Here is a 16,599-nt window from a genome sequence, read left to right as displayed (position 1 = left end):
AAAAAAAAAGACAGAAAAGCGGCCTGGTTCCAACTCCCATGTAGCTCCGGGGGCCCTCTGGGACCTCACCTTCTCTGCCCCTCCCTGTGTAGGACAGTGAACTGGCAGCAACAGGTGGCAGGAGGGAAATCGCTTCTCTCTTAAACCTCACAGGAAAGGCTCCCCAGGGGACCCACACTCCAAAGGCCAGCCAGGGGCCTAAGGATGGAGGGCAACATCAGGGCCTCGGCTGCCTGAGGGGGTTGCTTCCAGGCCCCTCTTGCCTTGCAGGGCAGCACAGCGCAGCCCCCTCACCGCCCAGGGGTGGGGTGGGGGGCAGCACCTGCACACGTGGTGGTCCCTGAGGCAGTAACTGTGGCCTCACAGGATAAGGTGGTTCCTGAGAGGCCTGGACCCAGATACAAGTGTCCAGCGCAGGGCTGCCCACTGGCGACTGCAACCGTGCTTGCACGTGTGTCTGCGTGCTGGGCAGCGAGTCTGAAGGAGACCCCTACTGTCGTCAGGTGCTGGGTCCCAAAGCTGACCAACCAGACCTGGCCCCTGCCCTCTGGGGGCGCTCAGTCAAGAGTCAGAGGTTTTACAGCAAGGGGCATGGGAGGGGGTGGGATGGGACCTCTGACCTAACTGAAGGAGCTGAGGGAGAGCTGAGCAGGAGTCTGGGGGGGCGGCAGGGGGAGGCCTGCTTAGGCAGGGGAGAGGTCCTGAGGTGGAATAAAGCTGTTTTTGTATTTACTCATCCAAGGTGACCCTCTGTATTCAAGCTCTGTCTGAAAAATAACAAGTGGTAATCATATTGCAATATATAAATGTAACTGTCTCTTAATTTAAAAAAGAAAAGATGACAATGATGACAATAAAAAAAAATCCTCATTAATAACTAAATGGCGGTCACAACCCCAGTGTCCAGCCGCAGGTGTAGGGATACCGTGTGTCCATCCCCACACTGGCCACGAAAAGGGGGCAGCTCTGACACTTGCCACCACGGGAGGGGCCTGAACACACGACGCTCAGGGAGAGAAGCCAGACATGCGAGGCCACGCGGTGTGAGGCCACTGATGAGTGACGTCCAGGACAGGCCCAGCCAGAGAGTGGTGGTGCAGGTTTGTGGTGCTGGTGGATAGGGAGGGGCTATGGATGCTATGAGGACGGCGTTTCCTTTAGGGATGATGGAATGTTCTGGACTTAGTGGTCATAATTGCACAACTTTGGGAATGTATTAAAATTGTGGAATTGTACCTTAGATGGATGGTGGGTGTGGTTTGTGAATCGTTATCTCAATACATTTTCAAAAATAACAAAATCAAAGCTGCTAGGATTCTGCCCTATGACCCCTGCTGACTTCTGTCCCTCTGACCCTGGCTCTATGTGGAGTGTTTGTGAGGGGTCTGGAGAAGAGTGGAGGCAGGAGATTAGGGAACCCTCTCTAAGGCGCGGGGTCCTCCCGTGGGGTAGATCCCTCTGTAGTGCCCAGCCCAGGCGCCAAGAGTCTGTCCCTCACTGCTGAACAGGGGCGGGTGGGGCACACACAGGGGTCTTTGTGCCACTCGCTGGCCTCATTAAGAGGCAGCTCCTGTCGCTGGGCCCAGTGCAGCTGAATTAATTAGCGGAGAGCCTTTCCTTGTTGCTAGTTGTGCCCAAGACCCTGCCATCCCAGCGGGTGGCAGCAAGACAAGAGTAGCCAGTAGGGACCCATCTCTGTCCTGCTGGTAGCTCCCAGCTTCGCAGTGGGTCCCAGAACCCACTGACATAGGCTCTCTGCAAAGTCAGGATGTGATTAAGAGACAACAGACAGATCCCCACCCTGGCCTGGGCAGCTGGGGAAACTGAGTCACACAGTGGTGGAGCTGGCAATAGAGATGTCACAGAATTTGTCTGGCTTCTAAGAGAACTGTCCTGGACTCCCCAGAATGGGAAAGAGGACAAGGGACCTGGAGGAGTCCCGAGCTCCAGGGACCCCAACATGCACGGGCACTCACCCCAGCCAGTACACAGAGCCAGCCCCATTGCTTCCCCACCTCCCAGATGTGCAGGGCTAAGGGAATTTGTTCCCTTCTCTTAAAAGGGGGAACAGGGCCTCCCTGGTGGCGCAAGGGGTTAGGATGCAACTATGAAGCTATCCACAGCCACTGCAGCACAAGTTCGATCCCCACCCAGGGAGATACCCACATGGCGCAGCAGACCTCTCCTGACTTACCTGCTGCTCCCTTCAGCAGTGTATTTCAGTCAACTGCCTGTTCTGCTCCCCACTCTGTCTCTGGTGAATCCTCTCATCCTCCCTGTACCTCTCACCCACCTCTGGCCTGTACCCGTCCTTGTATGCATAAATAAATCTTAAAAAAAATGGGGGGACTCCCCTGGTGGCGCAGGCGATTGAGCGCAGCGCTGTGAAGCTGTCCTCAGCCTATGCAGCACCAGTTCAATCCCGGCCGTCCGGCGAGGGTCCCACGTGGCGCGACAGACCTCTCCTGTCTCACCCGCTGCTCCCCTCAGCAGTGTATTTCGTTAGTCTGCCTGTTCTATTCCCCGCTCTGTCTCTGGTGAACCCTCTCACCCTCCCATGCATCTGGCCTATAACCCGGTTCTTGCATAAATAATCTTTAAAAAAAAATAAAATAAAAAATTTTTAAAAAGGGAGGGAACCGCGGCTATGAGTACAGATAAGGAGGGTCAGGGCCCCAAATGATACACAAAACCAAAGAATCAGATCTGCCCCTGCGTTCCTAAAAGACACCTCTTCCTGAAATATTCCAGATTCCAAGTAGGTCGAAATGTTCCTGCAAGCAGGGTCAAGGCCCCAAGCACAGATGCATACCCTTGAGGTTGACACTCATTTTATTATAAAAAAATACAGAATCCAAAGTTGATTGTGAAGGGAGGGAGGGAAGCCCCGTTGCCAGCTCCAGGCATGGCAACGCCGCCCGCCCATGCCAACCCCTACAAAAGCCCCCCACCTGGTGTGCCTGGGCCATCTCCCAGCAGCCGTGCACAATATATATTTATATATAATATATATAAAACACAGATCAGGAAAGGGGGTAGAAATAGTAAATCTTGTATAAATGCGCTGTTTGCTTCATTAAAGTGTCTTTGGGAGGGGGTTCTTATTTTTTCTGGATGGTGCTCCCCCCCCCTTTTGTCTTTTTTTCTTTTTTCTTAGAAACGTTATTAGGTCACAGGGTAGAGGGAGGGGCCCCCGACAGACAATGAACTTATTGCGAAGTGCAGCTCCTACTCTAAAAAGTCCACCCCCCCACCAACATAAAAGCCCCCCCCCATAAAGGGTGGGAACAGACAAAGAAACTTTCCAGTCCAACCTCAGGAATATGATAAAAAGAAATCACAGTATATACCTGCTGGCTCTATTTACAGAAACAATGTCTTCTCAGCCTTGGAGACAACCACTCAACGAGGGGTTGGGGGGGGCTAAGCAGTTTCTAAGAAGTGGGGTGCTGTAATTCCGAGAGGACCAGGCTCTCTGGTGAAATATCGTGGGTTTCCACTCTAGGAGATATCAAGCGAGCGTGAAGGTGGAGCTGGGGGGCAGGAATCCAAGGACCCCGAACCAGAGTTGGAGTCTCGCCACTTGCCCGTTCCACCTCAGACCAGCCTGTCCCTCCCTGAGGCGGCAAGGGACCCCCAACCTCGTCCATTCTGTTTCCGTCCCAAAGTCACTGGTGACAGCAAGAAATAAATTAAATTTAAAATTCAAGTCTTTCTGATCCAACCATGAAAAATACACTAAACACACACACACACACATACACACACTCTCTCTCACACACACACATCCCCAAGAGGTTCTCAGGTTCTCCATGTCCCGACAAGATGCCTTGGCCAAGGGCTGAGCCGACACCCACCCCTCGGGCATCGGTGGGGGGGCCTTGGCTGCCCCCCACCCCAGAGGCTGGTCCTGGGGCGGGTGGGTAGAAGCCCCCTGCCTGGCAGGGGCAGCACCAGTGGGAGAAGCGGCGTCTCTATTTGGTCTCGGAGGCGGGCTGTCCAGCAGGGCCAGCATCCAGCGGGGCTAGCACTAGGAGCCCAAGAGGGTCCACAGCACCGGGACAGTGCTCAGAAAGAGTGGGCAGCTGCCCAGGCTGCTGCACGAGTTATTGCTGGTGAAGATGGGCTCGGGGGCTTCATACAGGGTCTCGTCTGGAGGAACACAAGACAAGACGGTCAGCAGGCACCCACGCCTCTTCGCCCCCCCTTTCCTAACTGGCTAATGCCTGCCCGGCTTCCTGTGCCCCCCGTGCAGAGCAAGGCAGAGGGCAGCGCCCGGAAACCGCGTGCGTGGCATCCGGGTTAAGTCGGCAGCTGCAGAGGCCCTCTCCCTGTGCCTGACTCTCATTCCAATAGCTCCAAGCAAGAGGCCTGTGTCCATCTCAGGAAACTCCCCTGACACTACCCTTTGGGTGAAGGGGAGGCTGGCGACTCAGCCTGGGGGACGGCCATGGACTTCAACCCTCATTCTGGAAGGTCTGATATGTCCTATTTGCAGATGGAAAAACTGAGGCTCAGGGATGAGAAATGCCCCAGCATCACTGAGGTTATGGGACACCCCCCCCCCAGCAGCTAACCCTGCTGACCACCTAATGGGGTTTATGGGTGGAGGACACAGAGGTTGATGCCTGCATCCTGATCAACCCCCAGCACTTACTGGTTGGTCGCACATAAACTTTCAGCCGCAGGCAGGGTCGGTCCACAGCATTGGGTGGTGTAGCAGCTGGAAGAGAAGCGTTGGGGTTAGCAGGGCAGAGGGTTCTCAGTGCCAGAGACATAACGGAGCTATACCGCATGGTTGGTGACCCAGCGCTGACCCAGGCGGGAAGGATGCACCCATAAAACTCATAATCAGGCCCTGCCTGGTGGCGCAAGGGCACAAGTTGCAGCGCTATCAAGCGATCCAAAGCCACTGCAGCAGGAGTTGGATCCCTGTCCAGGGAGGTGACCCACAGGGCGCAGCAGACCTTTCCTGTCTCCCCGCTGCTCCCCTCAGCAGTGCATTTCAATAGATTCACCTGTTCTGCTCCCCACTCTGTCTCTGGTGAGTCCTCTCACCCCCTGCACCTCTGGCCTACACCCCAGTTCCCCAGAGGCGGGGTTGGTTGTGTCCGGACCCATCTCACCTCAGGGCAAGGCTCAAACTTCATGAGCAAAAATCCATTTGTTTTCAGCTGATCACCAGAACATGGGCCGTGGGCATCCAGCGACCCAGCACACCCTGGATGTGACTGTCCCCTGGGCCTGTCCTCTCCCAGCCGCCACCTCTGCCCGGCCGCCCCCCGTCCACCCCCCCACCCCTCACGCTGGGAGATGAAGATAAAAAGCACGTAATAAAAATAATATTCGACACAGAGATAGGCCGAATAATTACAATAATTATCTTTATGAAACTCCCGTCTTGGAAAGAAAAATGTAATTTTTCTTATATTACAAGGACTTAATTTAAACACCTTCTTCCCTCCTCCCCCACTCCCTTCTTCCCCGAATTAAAAGGAAAAAATCCAAATATAGCAGAGAAAGGAGGAAATCGGGCCTTGTGGAGTTTAATTTGACACAGCAGGAGGCTGGGGGCCCCTCCCCACAAGGGGGGTGCAGCGTCCCTACCACCCAATGAGCTCCCCATCAGTCCCAAGATGCTGCGAGATGGGGATCCCACAATCCCCTGGTAAAGGCGGAGTCTGAGGCCAAGGTGGGACTGCAACACCTGCACGGCTAAGGGGTGACACCCAGACTCCCACATTCCCGGCTCAGGTTCGCACGGAACAAGGGGCTGCCAACCGGGCCCAACTCGGCTTTTCCCCACCTCCCGGGCCCCACCATTTGCACTTCGTAGGGAGGGAACATGCGCAGCAGCCGGGGTGCCAGGGTCAGGCCCGCCGTGGGACGCTGTTCCCCAGCTCCCAAGGCTGCCCGGGGCGCACGCCCTGCGGAGACACCTCCACTGACTCCACCTGGGCCCTGAGTGGGCAGGTGCTGGGGGAGGGCCCAGGGAGACCCCGCACCCCATTCCCCAGCCCCTCCCCCACGGCCAGGCCCGATCCCCTCGCCTCCCACCGCGGGCCGCCTGGAACCTCCGCTGCGCTGTCCCTGCAGAGGCGGGGCCCTCTCCGCGTGGCCGGCCCCCCCAGAGGCCCTGGCTGGCCGCGAGCCTGAGATCTTGAATTGGCAGCGGCTTGGAGGGTCCCAGACTCGCTCCGAGCCTGGTGCCCCATCTGCAAAGGGGGTGCCGAAGGGGCCGCCAGGTGCTGGGCGCCCGCCCCCCCCCCCCCCCGCGGCGCTCACAGATGTAGTAGTACTCGTGGCCCGGGCGGAACTCGAAGCCGAGCGAGAAGGGCGTGAAGAGCTGGAACTTCTCGGAGAACTTGAGCGGCCCCCGGGCGCCGCGGGCCGGTTGCACTCCCAGCGCTTGAAGCCGCGCTGCCGGTGGTCGCAGGCGGCGTGGCCCTCGCTGTTGACCATGTACAGCACGTAGTGCTCCATGAGCTCGGCCGGCGGCAGCGGCGCGCCGTAGTGCGGGCAGTAGATGTCCAGGTAGTCGTTGATGCTCACCTCCACCGTGTAGCCGCCGCCGTCGGCCGCCGCGCCCGCGTGGAACCTGGGGGCGCCCAGCGCGGGGCGGGGACAAGGGGGGTCGGTCAGCCGCGCCGGGAAGGGGACCGGGCCGGGCAGAGGGGCGGGGGCGGGGGCGGGGCGGGGGGCCGCTTCCCGGGGGCGGCGGGGGGCCGGGCACCTCTCGGGGAGGCTCCCTCCGGGGGCTGAGCCCTCGGCCGCGGCCGGCTCGCCCCACCCGCCGCCGCGGGGCATCGTCCTCGGTCCCCAGCGCACCTGACAGCGCTCCGGGTGAAGGCAGGGGCGCCGGGCACTCTGGCTAACTGGCAAATAAATGGCGCCAGGTGTCTCAAAACATCCCCCACCGGCCCCCCAGCCCCCGCAACAGCCCGGACGTCTGGGCCCCTCTGGGTCCTACAAATCTGTTCCCGGCCCCCAGGGCCCGCCTCTCGACAAGCATTACTGGTCGCCTTCCACGCCCCCTCCTCCAAGCAGTCCCCCATCCTGCCCAGCAGATACAGCCGCCTTAGCTTGCTTTCTGCACCTTCACTACCAAAAAAGCGGGGGGCGGGCGCTGTTGAAGGGAAAAGCTGGGTGTTTTACCCACTTTGGGGCAAACTGCCCCAAACTCCTAACCTGCTTCCCTTCAATGCGGAGGGGCCTGCAGTGAAGCTGCCTCAGGCCCTCCCAACTCTGGGTGCCCTGAGTTCGACCCCCAGCCTCCCTCCTTCCACTTTATGTGAACTCACCCTGTCTCTGGAATCTCACAACTGGCCCCCAACCTCCAGGTCACCCCCACCAGGCTCCACTTTCCTGACAGCTCCTCCCCCAGCCCTGCCTCCAGCCTTTGCCCTCAGGTCCCGCCCCGCCTCCTCCCGGTAGGGCCCCTGGCCCAGCCTCCTTTGTGAGAATAGAGGTCAGCTGAGCGAGGGACTGGCAGCTCCCCTTCCATCAGCGCCTCAGGCTACAGAGTGCCAGGAGCCCTTAGATCTCCCAGACGTGGTCTCCTGGGCCCCTGTCATGTAAAGGCGGCCTGGACTGAGGGGGGACTAAGGGGGCCTCCCGAGTGGGACTTATTAGCATATAAAAGGCCAGAGCAGCCCAGGGTTGGGGGCAGGCTCCCCCAGCCTCCTTCATCTCTGCACAGGCAAGAGGGAAACTGAGGCCCAGCAAGCGTCCAGGCAGGCTACTTGGATTCAGACTGTGCCCACGGTGCCAGTGGCTGAGCCGCGGGAGGTCCCCATGCTGGGCGTGCTACTAGCACACGGGCACCTGAGCCGGCAGCTGGGTCATCAGGTGGCACAGGCTGGCCTCCCCCACCGCCGCTGAGTCTGCACAGGGGGTCCCGGAGGTGCCTAAATTCGCCCAGCCACCGCCAGAGCTCCAGCGCCATTTTGCAAGTCTGGCTGAGGGTGAGGCTGGAAGAATTTCAGGTTGGGTGTGCCCAGGAAAGGGGGGCTGATCCCACAGCTATTATCACTCCTAGTGAGCTTGGCACAGAGGTGGGAGGGGCTTTGTCTGGCAGGGAGACTCAGGAAGTGGGGGTCAGTCGGGGGCTAGAAAAACATGTAGCTTGGGGTTCAGAATTGGGTTCGGGCCCAGCTGGGTGTTTATTCTTTACTCAGACCCCATCTCCAGCCCCAAGCAGCGGGCACCAAGCACGCACACTAGCAGGCGCTGCACAGACCTGGGTCAGACTGGGTCCCTACCCATCCCTCCTGCTGCCCCCGGCCAGCAGGGCACAGGTGTCTCATCGGCTGGCCACATCCTCTGGCCCCTTAGGAGCCATCCATACAGAAGCTGCTCCAGGCTTTTTCAAGTCATTGTCACTCCTTCCCCGCCCCACTGAAAACCCCACTGATGAGTGATCCAAGGCAGCCCAGGCCCAGCACCCAAGTGGAGACCTAGGCAGTGAGATGGGGGGCTGTGACAGGGGAATCACAGGCGGGGAGGGGCCACCATTCTGGTTCCCTGCGCCCCTCTGGGCCTCAGCCTCCTCTCCTGTCCCTGGCATTGTGCCTAGGGTTGCACACTCGGCCTGGAAGAGAGCTTGGCTCTCGGCAGGAGCTTTCTCAGGACCCCAAAAGATGGGGCCACAGGATCCCCTTTTCCCCTCTCCCCCACCAGTATGCATATACCCCATTATGCCTACCCTCCCCCCTGTGCCGGAAGCCAGCATTGTCTTACATAAAATGTCAGAAACCAAGGCTGCTGGCTCGGAGGCTGGACGCTTGGGCCCCACGAGGCCACAGCCGGAGGGCTGGCGGGGCTCCTGACCTCCGAAAATACAGGGTTTACTTTTCTGAATGAAAATCAATCCCTGTGATCTGCTGGCACAAAGCCGCCCATGAGCTCCCCTCACTCAGACACTAACCCCGCCCTTCTAGGCCCGCCAGCCCCAGCCTCAGACCCCTCCTGCCACCCGCCCCCCATGTCCCTCCAGCCACACCAGCCCCCTGGCTATTCCTGTTCCCACCCCAGGGCCTTTGCACCTACTCTGGAATGCCTCACCCACCTCTGCCACCTCCCACGCATGCTGTTCTGCCATCACCATACTTAGACCTCTTCATAGTTCTCCGAGGGGAGGGGTCGGTCAGCTTCCGCCCCCTCCCAGCCACTGACCAGCACTGGCCCTCAACACGACCGGCACAGTGGCGCTCAACACGTGTTTTTTGATAGAACAAAGGTCAAGGATTCAAGGTCTTTGGGGTGCTAGAGTTATGGGGAGCAGAAAGCGGACCCCAGATGGTAGGAGTTGGTGAGGACCCCAGGCAGACAGGTCCCAGGAGAGGCACCCGCTCACCCAAACTCTGGCTGCCTAAGCAGGCCTTTTTTTCCCTTTCCGGCTCTAAAATAGCGACAGCCTTGCTGCGTTGGCATTCCCGGTTCCAAGTTGGCGGGCAAGCTATGGGCGGGTGCCTAGCCCCTGCACAGGGTGGCGCCTGTGTGGGGGAGGAGGCCCCAACCCCAAACCTGAGGCTGGTGAGAGCAAGACAAAGGCCTCGTTTCCTCCAAGGGTGCCAAAACCTGATATGCAAACGCTCTGTGGGAGCCGCAGATAGAGATAGAAATTCTCACTAAGGGGTTAATGACTGACTTGGGATGGTTCCCAGACGGAGGGCTTGTGGGGTTTGCATACCTCCCCACCCCTAGCCCACCACACCTTTGCTTCCAAGCTGGCTCACCCTGCCGGTTGCCTGCCAAGGTCCGTTCCTCCAGGCGGCCCTTCCAGACTCAGGTGGACCCTCCCCAGGACTCCTCGACCCTCCCCAGCCAGCCAACACACCCTGCCACCCCCTCCAGGCAACCACCCAGCCCGAAGCTAATTAACTCCAATCAGGCGATTGTCAAGTCATTAGATGCTAATAGCAAAGCAACTAATTAGGAGTCTCACCAAAAATGGAGTGGGGGTGGGCTATGCCACCTTCCCACCCTGGAAACTGAGGCACAGGAGAGCCAGGCCCCGAGCATCCATCCTGCCCCCGAGAGGACGTGCCCCTCTCAATCCCTTCCTCCCTCCTGTCTCCCTGGTGTAGGCTCATTCACAGTTTCCGGGAAAGGAGCCACAGATGCCCAAGAAGAGCTGGCAAAGGGAATGCCCAGGTCAGCTCCTGAGGGGGCAGCAGTGACTCCAGGCCTAGGCTGGGGCAGAGCAGGCCATCCCGGCTGCCCCCCCATAAGACCGCAGAGCCCGCCCCCAGCTTTCCAAGGGGCCAGGAGACCCCCGGCACAGTCTGGCCGCCTTCCCTCCTGCCCATCAAAGGGCTGAGCGGGACCTCAGAGGCAGTCAGGCCCCAGGGCAGTGCAGGGTCGGCCGGAGAAAGAAACATGTGCCTGTGGATGCAGGGGGTAAAATGAGGCAGGATGCGGAGTAGCAGAGAGAGGGCGAAAATGGCCAGACTAGGCTCAAAAGCCTGGGGTGCAGGGGGAAGGGTCAACCCATCCCCTGGGCCCTGATCTCAGGAAACCGGAGGCCGGAGCAGTCAAGAAGGAGCAGCTGCTTGGCCCCCCGTCCTCCTCCCGCACCCCGTAACGCGTGTAGGTGTCCCTGAAGCTCGCCAGCCAGTCCCAGACACACGGCGGGGTACCCCGACTGGGCCCGTCTTGCTGGTGGCTGCGTATGAGTCACCTTCTCGCGGTCTGTGACACGAGGCAGAACACGGGGCTGATGGGGCGGAGATGGAAGGGCGCACGCCCTGCGGGGGCCAGGGAACAAGGGGCCCGGGTGGAGGAGCCGGGGTCTCGGGGCTGCCAGGGAGACCTGGGCCCAGAGGCCAGGCTGCCACGCCGACCGGGAGCGAGAGCAGGCCCGGGGCAGGCCCTGCCAGGGCTGGCGGCTGCAGGGCCCGGTCCCGGGGCCCTGAAAATGAAAGGCTGCGGCCCCCCGCGCCTCCGCGCCCAGCTCTCAGCTGTGCTGGGTGGGGGCGATGCCGCAGAGATGCACAGAGCTGCCCCAGCCCCTTCCTGCAACACGGACTCCCCCTGTGGGGGACACAGCCAAACCCTGTCTCTGCACCCCCACACGGACCTCGCTCAGGAAATCATCGCCCCACAAAAGCACTGCCCCCCAGACCGCTATTAACGTACCTGCCGCCCCGAGAACAGTGGCGTCGCTGACCTCCACCTGTGACCCGGGGGCCACCGAAGGAGTCCCCGGAGGGCCGGGCTGGGCAGGCGCTGGGGCGGGCCCCGCTCCGGCCCCCTCCCTCCACGAGCCCGCCTCCCCACTGCCCGCCGCTGCCCAGGCCGCCCGTGGCGCGAGGGCGGGGAGGGACCGAGGTGGGCGACAGGAAGGACTCCTCACCCCTTGGACTCCAGGGCACCTGCGGACACTGGCGTCAGACCTGGGCAGAGGGCGGGGGCATCTCAGAACTCAGACGGCTCAGCTCCCCGGCCTGCCAGTCTCCGCCCCTGTGTCAGGCTGGAATGGCACTGCCCCTGCAGGTTCGGGGCCCAGGCCCAGGCTGGGGCACACCCACTGCTGGAAGCCTCTCCCCTCGCTAACAGGTGCTGTCTCGGGTTCCCTCTCTGTCAAGATCTCTGAGCCCCCGGAACCATGCCCCTGCCTTGCCCGTTCATACCAGCGGGGTACAGTCAGCTGAGTGGCATGACTCACGAGCCCCCCACATCACAGAGGAGACGTGGGGGCTCCAACCCGTCAAGCACCTGCCGGAGGTCATGCCCAAGCTCCCAGACTCCCAAGCCGGAGCCCAGGTTCCCTGCAGAGCCCCCGATTGCATCCTCTGGCCCCACATCCCCCAGACTCACTGGCCTCGCCCTCCCAGCCCCGTAAGCCGGCAGGCTAGCTCCTTTCAAACAGAACAAAAACCCTCATGAGGCAAAAACCAGCCTCACTCCTTCCAAGCTGGCTCCCCCGAGAAGCTGGAGTGAGAGGGTGGAATCCCGAGGCCTGGGATGCCCTGGCACGTCCGCCGCAGGGAGAGCCTTCCCGAGTTGCCATTTTCCTGCCTGCAACTTCACGGGGACAGCAGGCCGCTGCCTGAACCTGGGGTGATCCTGCCTGCCAGGGGCTGAGGAGGGCCGATGTGCCTGGCCCTCCCCCCAGAGCCTCCGCCTGAGCGAGCACCGCCGGGTTCACTCGGGTTCCAGGCGCCCAACGGAGTGGGGGACTCCAGCTGGGCAGGGGCCCTGCACCACAGGCAGCACCGGGCCCGCGGGACCTGGACGCGTCCCTCCAGCCGGCACCCACCTGGCTCGAGAAAGGGGCGGAAGAGCCGCCAGGGCAGGCAGGGAGCACAGCCGGGCGGTGGACAGGCTGTCCCCACACGAGACACCCAGGACAGTCAGAGCTGCACACACAGCTACACGCGCGCCCTCCACACACAGACACATCCTCACCAAGCACAGCTCTGCACACGCAGATTTGCACTAGACATCACACACACTCCGCACACAGACCCGCTCCGCAAACGCTAACATACGTGCTCCACATGAGTGCACGCCAGGCAGGTCACTCAGACACGTCCAAGCCCTGCGGCCAGGGCCACCGTGCACACGCAAGCACAGGCGTCCCCCTGACACGCGGACACACATGTGTACCCCACACACGGGCTCGTCCCTCCCAGGGCGCTCACAAGTCACACAGATGATCACGCGGCCACACCGCGACGCGAGCACACACACCCTGCGGTCCCGCCAGGCTGAGGCTCACGCCAGCCCCTGCCAGTGCACGTACACCCCACACCTGGCCCACGGGCAAGACCGGGTGTGGCAGCCCAGCCCAGCCCAGCCTCGCTGGAGGCGGGCCCAGAGATGCCCAGCAGCCAGCCCAGGGCTCCCCGGCCCAACGGGCCAGCAGGACAGCCAGCGACTGCAGGTGCTGGGGTTGATGCCAGCCCCACCCTACAAAGGCCGGGGAGGTGGGTGAGGGGCTCCCTAGGCCCCAGTCGCTGGCCGTGTGCACAGTAAATGCACGGTACAGCAGGAGAGGGCTGCTGGGGAGGCACAGCCACTTGCTTGTTACCTCGGAGCAGGTACCAGGCCGAGCCGGGCGAGGGGAGGCAGGCCCGCTGCAGCCCGGCCTGTGCCCGCTGGAGCAGGTCCGCCCTTGGCTCCTCTGCGGCCGGCCTATCCCCGTGGCACCACTGGGGCGCCCCTCTCAAGCTGGACCCTGTCCCTGAGACCCCCGTGTCTGCGTGTGCTGCTGCGCTAGTCTGTTTCCCCCACTCCCGTGCCCTCCCCAGCAGGCTGTCTCTCGTCCCTGCCCGCCGGGCTGCTAGCTGGTGCCTCTCTCCAGGCTCCTGTCGCTGGCCCTGGGCACCCTTGGGAGATCTCTGTTCTTGGTGCCTCTGGATTCCTGACCTGTCACCCCTGCTCCCGTGCCGGACACGCCCAGTCACCGGGCACAGTGTCTGGCCCAGCAACTCCTGGACGCCAAACACCCCGAGGGGCCCCAGGCCTTGATGGCCCTTCAGCAGAGCCCTTCAACCTCAGTGACGACGCAGCCCCAACCTGGGCGGCCCGGGCTAGCTGCCACCCTGACCCCAGGCCCATCTCAGACGTCACGGAGACCGCCTCTCACCTGTGACCCCACGCACGAGGAAGGGAGAGGAGCGTGAGGAAGGCTGGTGACCAGCTCTGCGCCAGACGGCGAAGCCGGCCCTCGGGCAGCCGGTCAGAACAGGGCTGTCCGGTGAGCAACAGGAGGTGGCCAAGTAGCTGCCCAAGCCAGGAGCCGCCTCCTCACGGTCAGGACCCTGCCCTCGGCACTGTGGCCCCCCGGCTGGTGGTGCCCGAAAGATCCTCCTCTACCTGTTTGAGGCTCCTTGTGGTTTTGGCATTTGCTAGAACAAAGGACGGGCCATACCGGGGACAGAGATTCCGGAGCTGAAACCAAAAACTTGGTCCGGGAAAGCACTGTCCGCTGGGCTCCCCAGCCGGCTGCAGGGAAGAGACTTAATCAAACCCACATGTGGCCAGTGGGGCAGGCGGCTGGGGGACCGGCTCCAAGGTGGCCTGGCGCAAAGGTGGCCCCGCAGTCCCTCTGCAGCTCCGATCCCTGCCCTTAGCCCGCGACCCCACAGCCAAGCAATTGAGGGAGGGTCTGGACACGCTCCCTGCCCCCACGGCAGGACACTGGCTGCCCTTGTCCCAGAGCCTGCCTCAAAGGCGGCTCTTTATGCAACTTTCCGGCCACACATGGCTGGAAGACGGCAGGGGACAGCGGGGGGACAGCAGGGGATGGCGGGCCCCCGAGGATGACTCAACTGGCTTTTAAAACCAGAGTGACCGTGGCAGAAGGGCAGGGAGTGGGGAGGCCGGCCACCTTGGTTGCCCCATGGGCAGCCTAGCCAGCCTCAGGGAGATTGTGACCCCGAATGTTGGGCTGACCTCAGAGCCGCAGGAACCTGCAGCCCCGTCTCCTACCTGACCCCCTGTCCACGTTGGCCTTTGAGACCCCGGCATGGCCCAGAGGCTCCTACTGGTGTCCACGAGTGGTCAGTCACTAGCAAACTTTTCTTGCTCCCACTACCAGGGGCTTGCACTGCTCTCCGACTGTCTCCGCGGCTGGCGCTGAGGAGGCCGAGCGAGCAGGCGGGTGGGGCACCTCTGCAGGCATGGCAGGCTGGGCGTGGGGCCACCGGGGTCCCGACCCCAGCTCTGCTCCTCTCCTGTGACCTTGAACCCGTCACTCACCCCTTCTGTGCCTCAGTTTCCCCATCCGCGCCAAGGGGACAGGAGAGGACTTTGCCCGGGAAAAACCTCATAGACTGACCGCCAGCCCTTCAGTGCCTCAGTCTCCCCGCGTCCCCACAAAGCCCAGCCCGGGAGCCTCTGCAGCGGAGCTGGCGGCAGGGATCTCCCAACTTGCTCAAGTTCATCTGGGGACCCGCTGGCAGGCAGCATCCGTGGGCCCCTCACAGCGGGGGCCACGGTCCCCCGCCCCGGACACGCCTCAGCGATGAGGTCCCAGAGGATCCCGACAACTCTGACGCCGGCTAGGGTCCCGGGAGAGGCCTGAGGGTGGGGGTTCCCCAAGTCCCCGGCGGTGGCTCGGGGCTGCGCGGCGTCTGCGGGTGCTAGAGGGGTTCTCCAAACTCCGGGGGACGCGGGCGCTCCGGGGCACACAGGGCGCACGTCCCCCAAGTCTGCCCGGCGGCGGGGCGCCCGGGGGCAGGACGCCCGAGGAGCACAAGTCCCCCAAACTCCGGGGGGTGAGGCTCCCCGGGGGCTGCGCGGCGCCGGGCGCTCCGCTCCGAGGGGGCGCGGGGCGCGCCGCGGAGGGGCCGGGCGGGGGGCCGCGGTCCCGGGGCGCCCCGGCGCCGCCCGGCCGGCTCACCTGGGGTTGCTGCGGTTCCAGTAGACGGCGTAGCGGTCGGCGCCGGCGCGCGCGGGGTCCTCGGCGCGCGCGAGGGGCGGCGGCGGCGGCAGCGGCAGGGGCAGCAGCAGCAGCAGCAGCGGCAGCAGCGGGCGCTGCGCGGGCGCCATGGCCCCGGTCCGGCCGCCGCGCTCGCCTGGCCGCCGCCTGCCGCCGTCTCCGCCTCCTGCCGCCGGCGGGCGGGCGGGCGGGCGGGCGCGGAGGGCGCGGCGCGCTTGGAGATCCCGCCGCCCCCGCCTCAGCGCGCGGCCTCGGGCGCCGGGGAGCGGGGGGCGGGGCGGGGCGCGGGGTCGCCCCGGCTTCGGCCGCGCGGCGCGGACTCTGGGACGCGGGCCGCCGCCGCCGCGCCCGCCGGGAGGGGCCGGGGCCGGCCTTTGTCCCGCGCGAGCGCCAGGAGGGCCGAGGGCGCCCCCTCCCGCCGCGTCCCGGCCGCGCGGGCGCCGGCGCGGGGCTGCTCGGCCGCGCCCACCGCCCGCCCCGGCCGGGCCCCCCGCGCGCCTGCCCCCGCGGCCGCCCCCGCCCTCGGCCCAGCCCTGCGCCCCCGGCTGCCCGCGCCCCCGCCGTCGCCTCCCGTCCTCAGCGGGCCGGGCCGGCCGGCGGGCAGCGCTGCCCAAACCCAGACCGGGAGGCACCCGCCGGGCAGGCCCCGCGCGCCCCCCCGCCCCGGGCCTGGTGCCGGACCCGCCTCGGACTGACCCGAGGCCACGCGCCGGCCCCTGCGCAGCCCCAGCCGTCGCGGCCGTTTCCGCTCCCGGGAAAAGGGACAGGAGCCTCTTCCGCCCCCCGAGGGGTGCCGGGCAAGCAGGAGGCGCCCGAGCGGCTCAGGATGGGGCCCACGGCACCCAGAGCGCGACGCGGGTCCCCGGCAAACCCGCGCCCTGCGGGCGGAGTCCAGCGGGGTGCAGGATGGGAAGCTCAGGCCCGCGGTGCTGGACCTGCCTCGGGAGCTCGGGGCCACCACCCCTGGGGGCTGACTGCGGGCCGGGAACCGGGGCGCCCCTCTCCGGCCTCATTCAGGCTACTGCACGCGGGACTCCTAGAGCGAAGCCACCACCAAGTGCTGGGGGGACGCTCTAGTGGCGCCGGCCAGGCCCCACCTCCCTGGGCTTGTCTCCTCACCTAGGCCTGGGCTAGCGCCTGGGGGCCAGGATCTCTGGGACTGGAAGGCCCCGTGTTCAAGGGATAAGCAGAACTCCCGGTGGGAACTG

At 63.5% G+C, this 16,599-nt stretch overlaps 1 protein-coding gene across 1 annotated transcript; it reads right to left on the bottom strand.

The window, feature by feature from the left end:
- Window positions 1-2,676: 2,676 nt before the first annotated feature.
- EFNA2 (ephrin A2) lies at window positions 2,677-15,501 on the bottom strand. The gene is given in 5 exon segments (XM_037504935.2): window positions 2,677-4,152; window positions 4,658-4,723; window positions 6,286-6,378; window positions 6,381-6,598; window positions 15,353-15,501. Coding segments are annotated over 5 exon segments (648 nt in total). The 3' UTR covers window positions 2,677-4,030.
- Between the last annotated feature and the right edge of the window lie 1,098 nt (window positions 15,502-16,599).

The sequence above is a fragment of the Talpa occidentalis genome, unplaced genomic scaffold (assembly GCF_014898055.3).
Source record: "Talpa occidentalis isolate TD23 unplaced genomic scaffold, MPIMG_talOcc4v2.1 talOcc4.12, whole genome shotgun sequence".
In the NCBI taxonomy this organism is placed as follows: Eukaryota; Metazoa; Chordata; class Mammalia; order Eulipotyphla; family Talpidae; genus Talpa; species Talpa occidentalis.
This window is presented reverse-complemented; position numbering and strand designations above follow the sequence as displayed.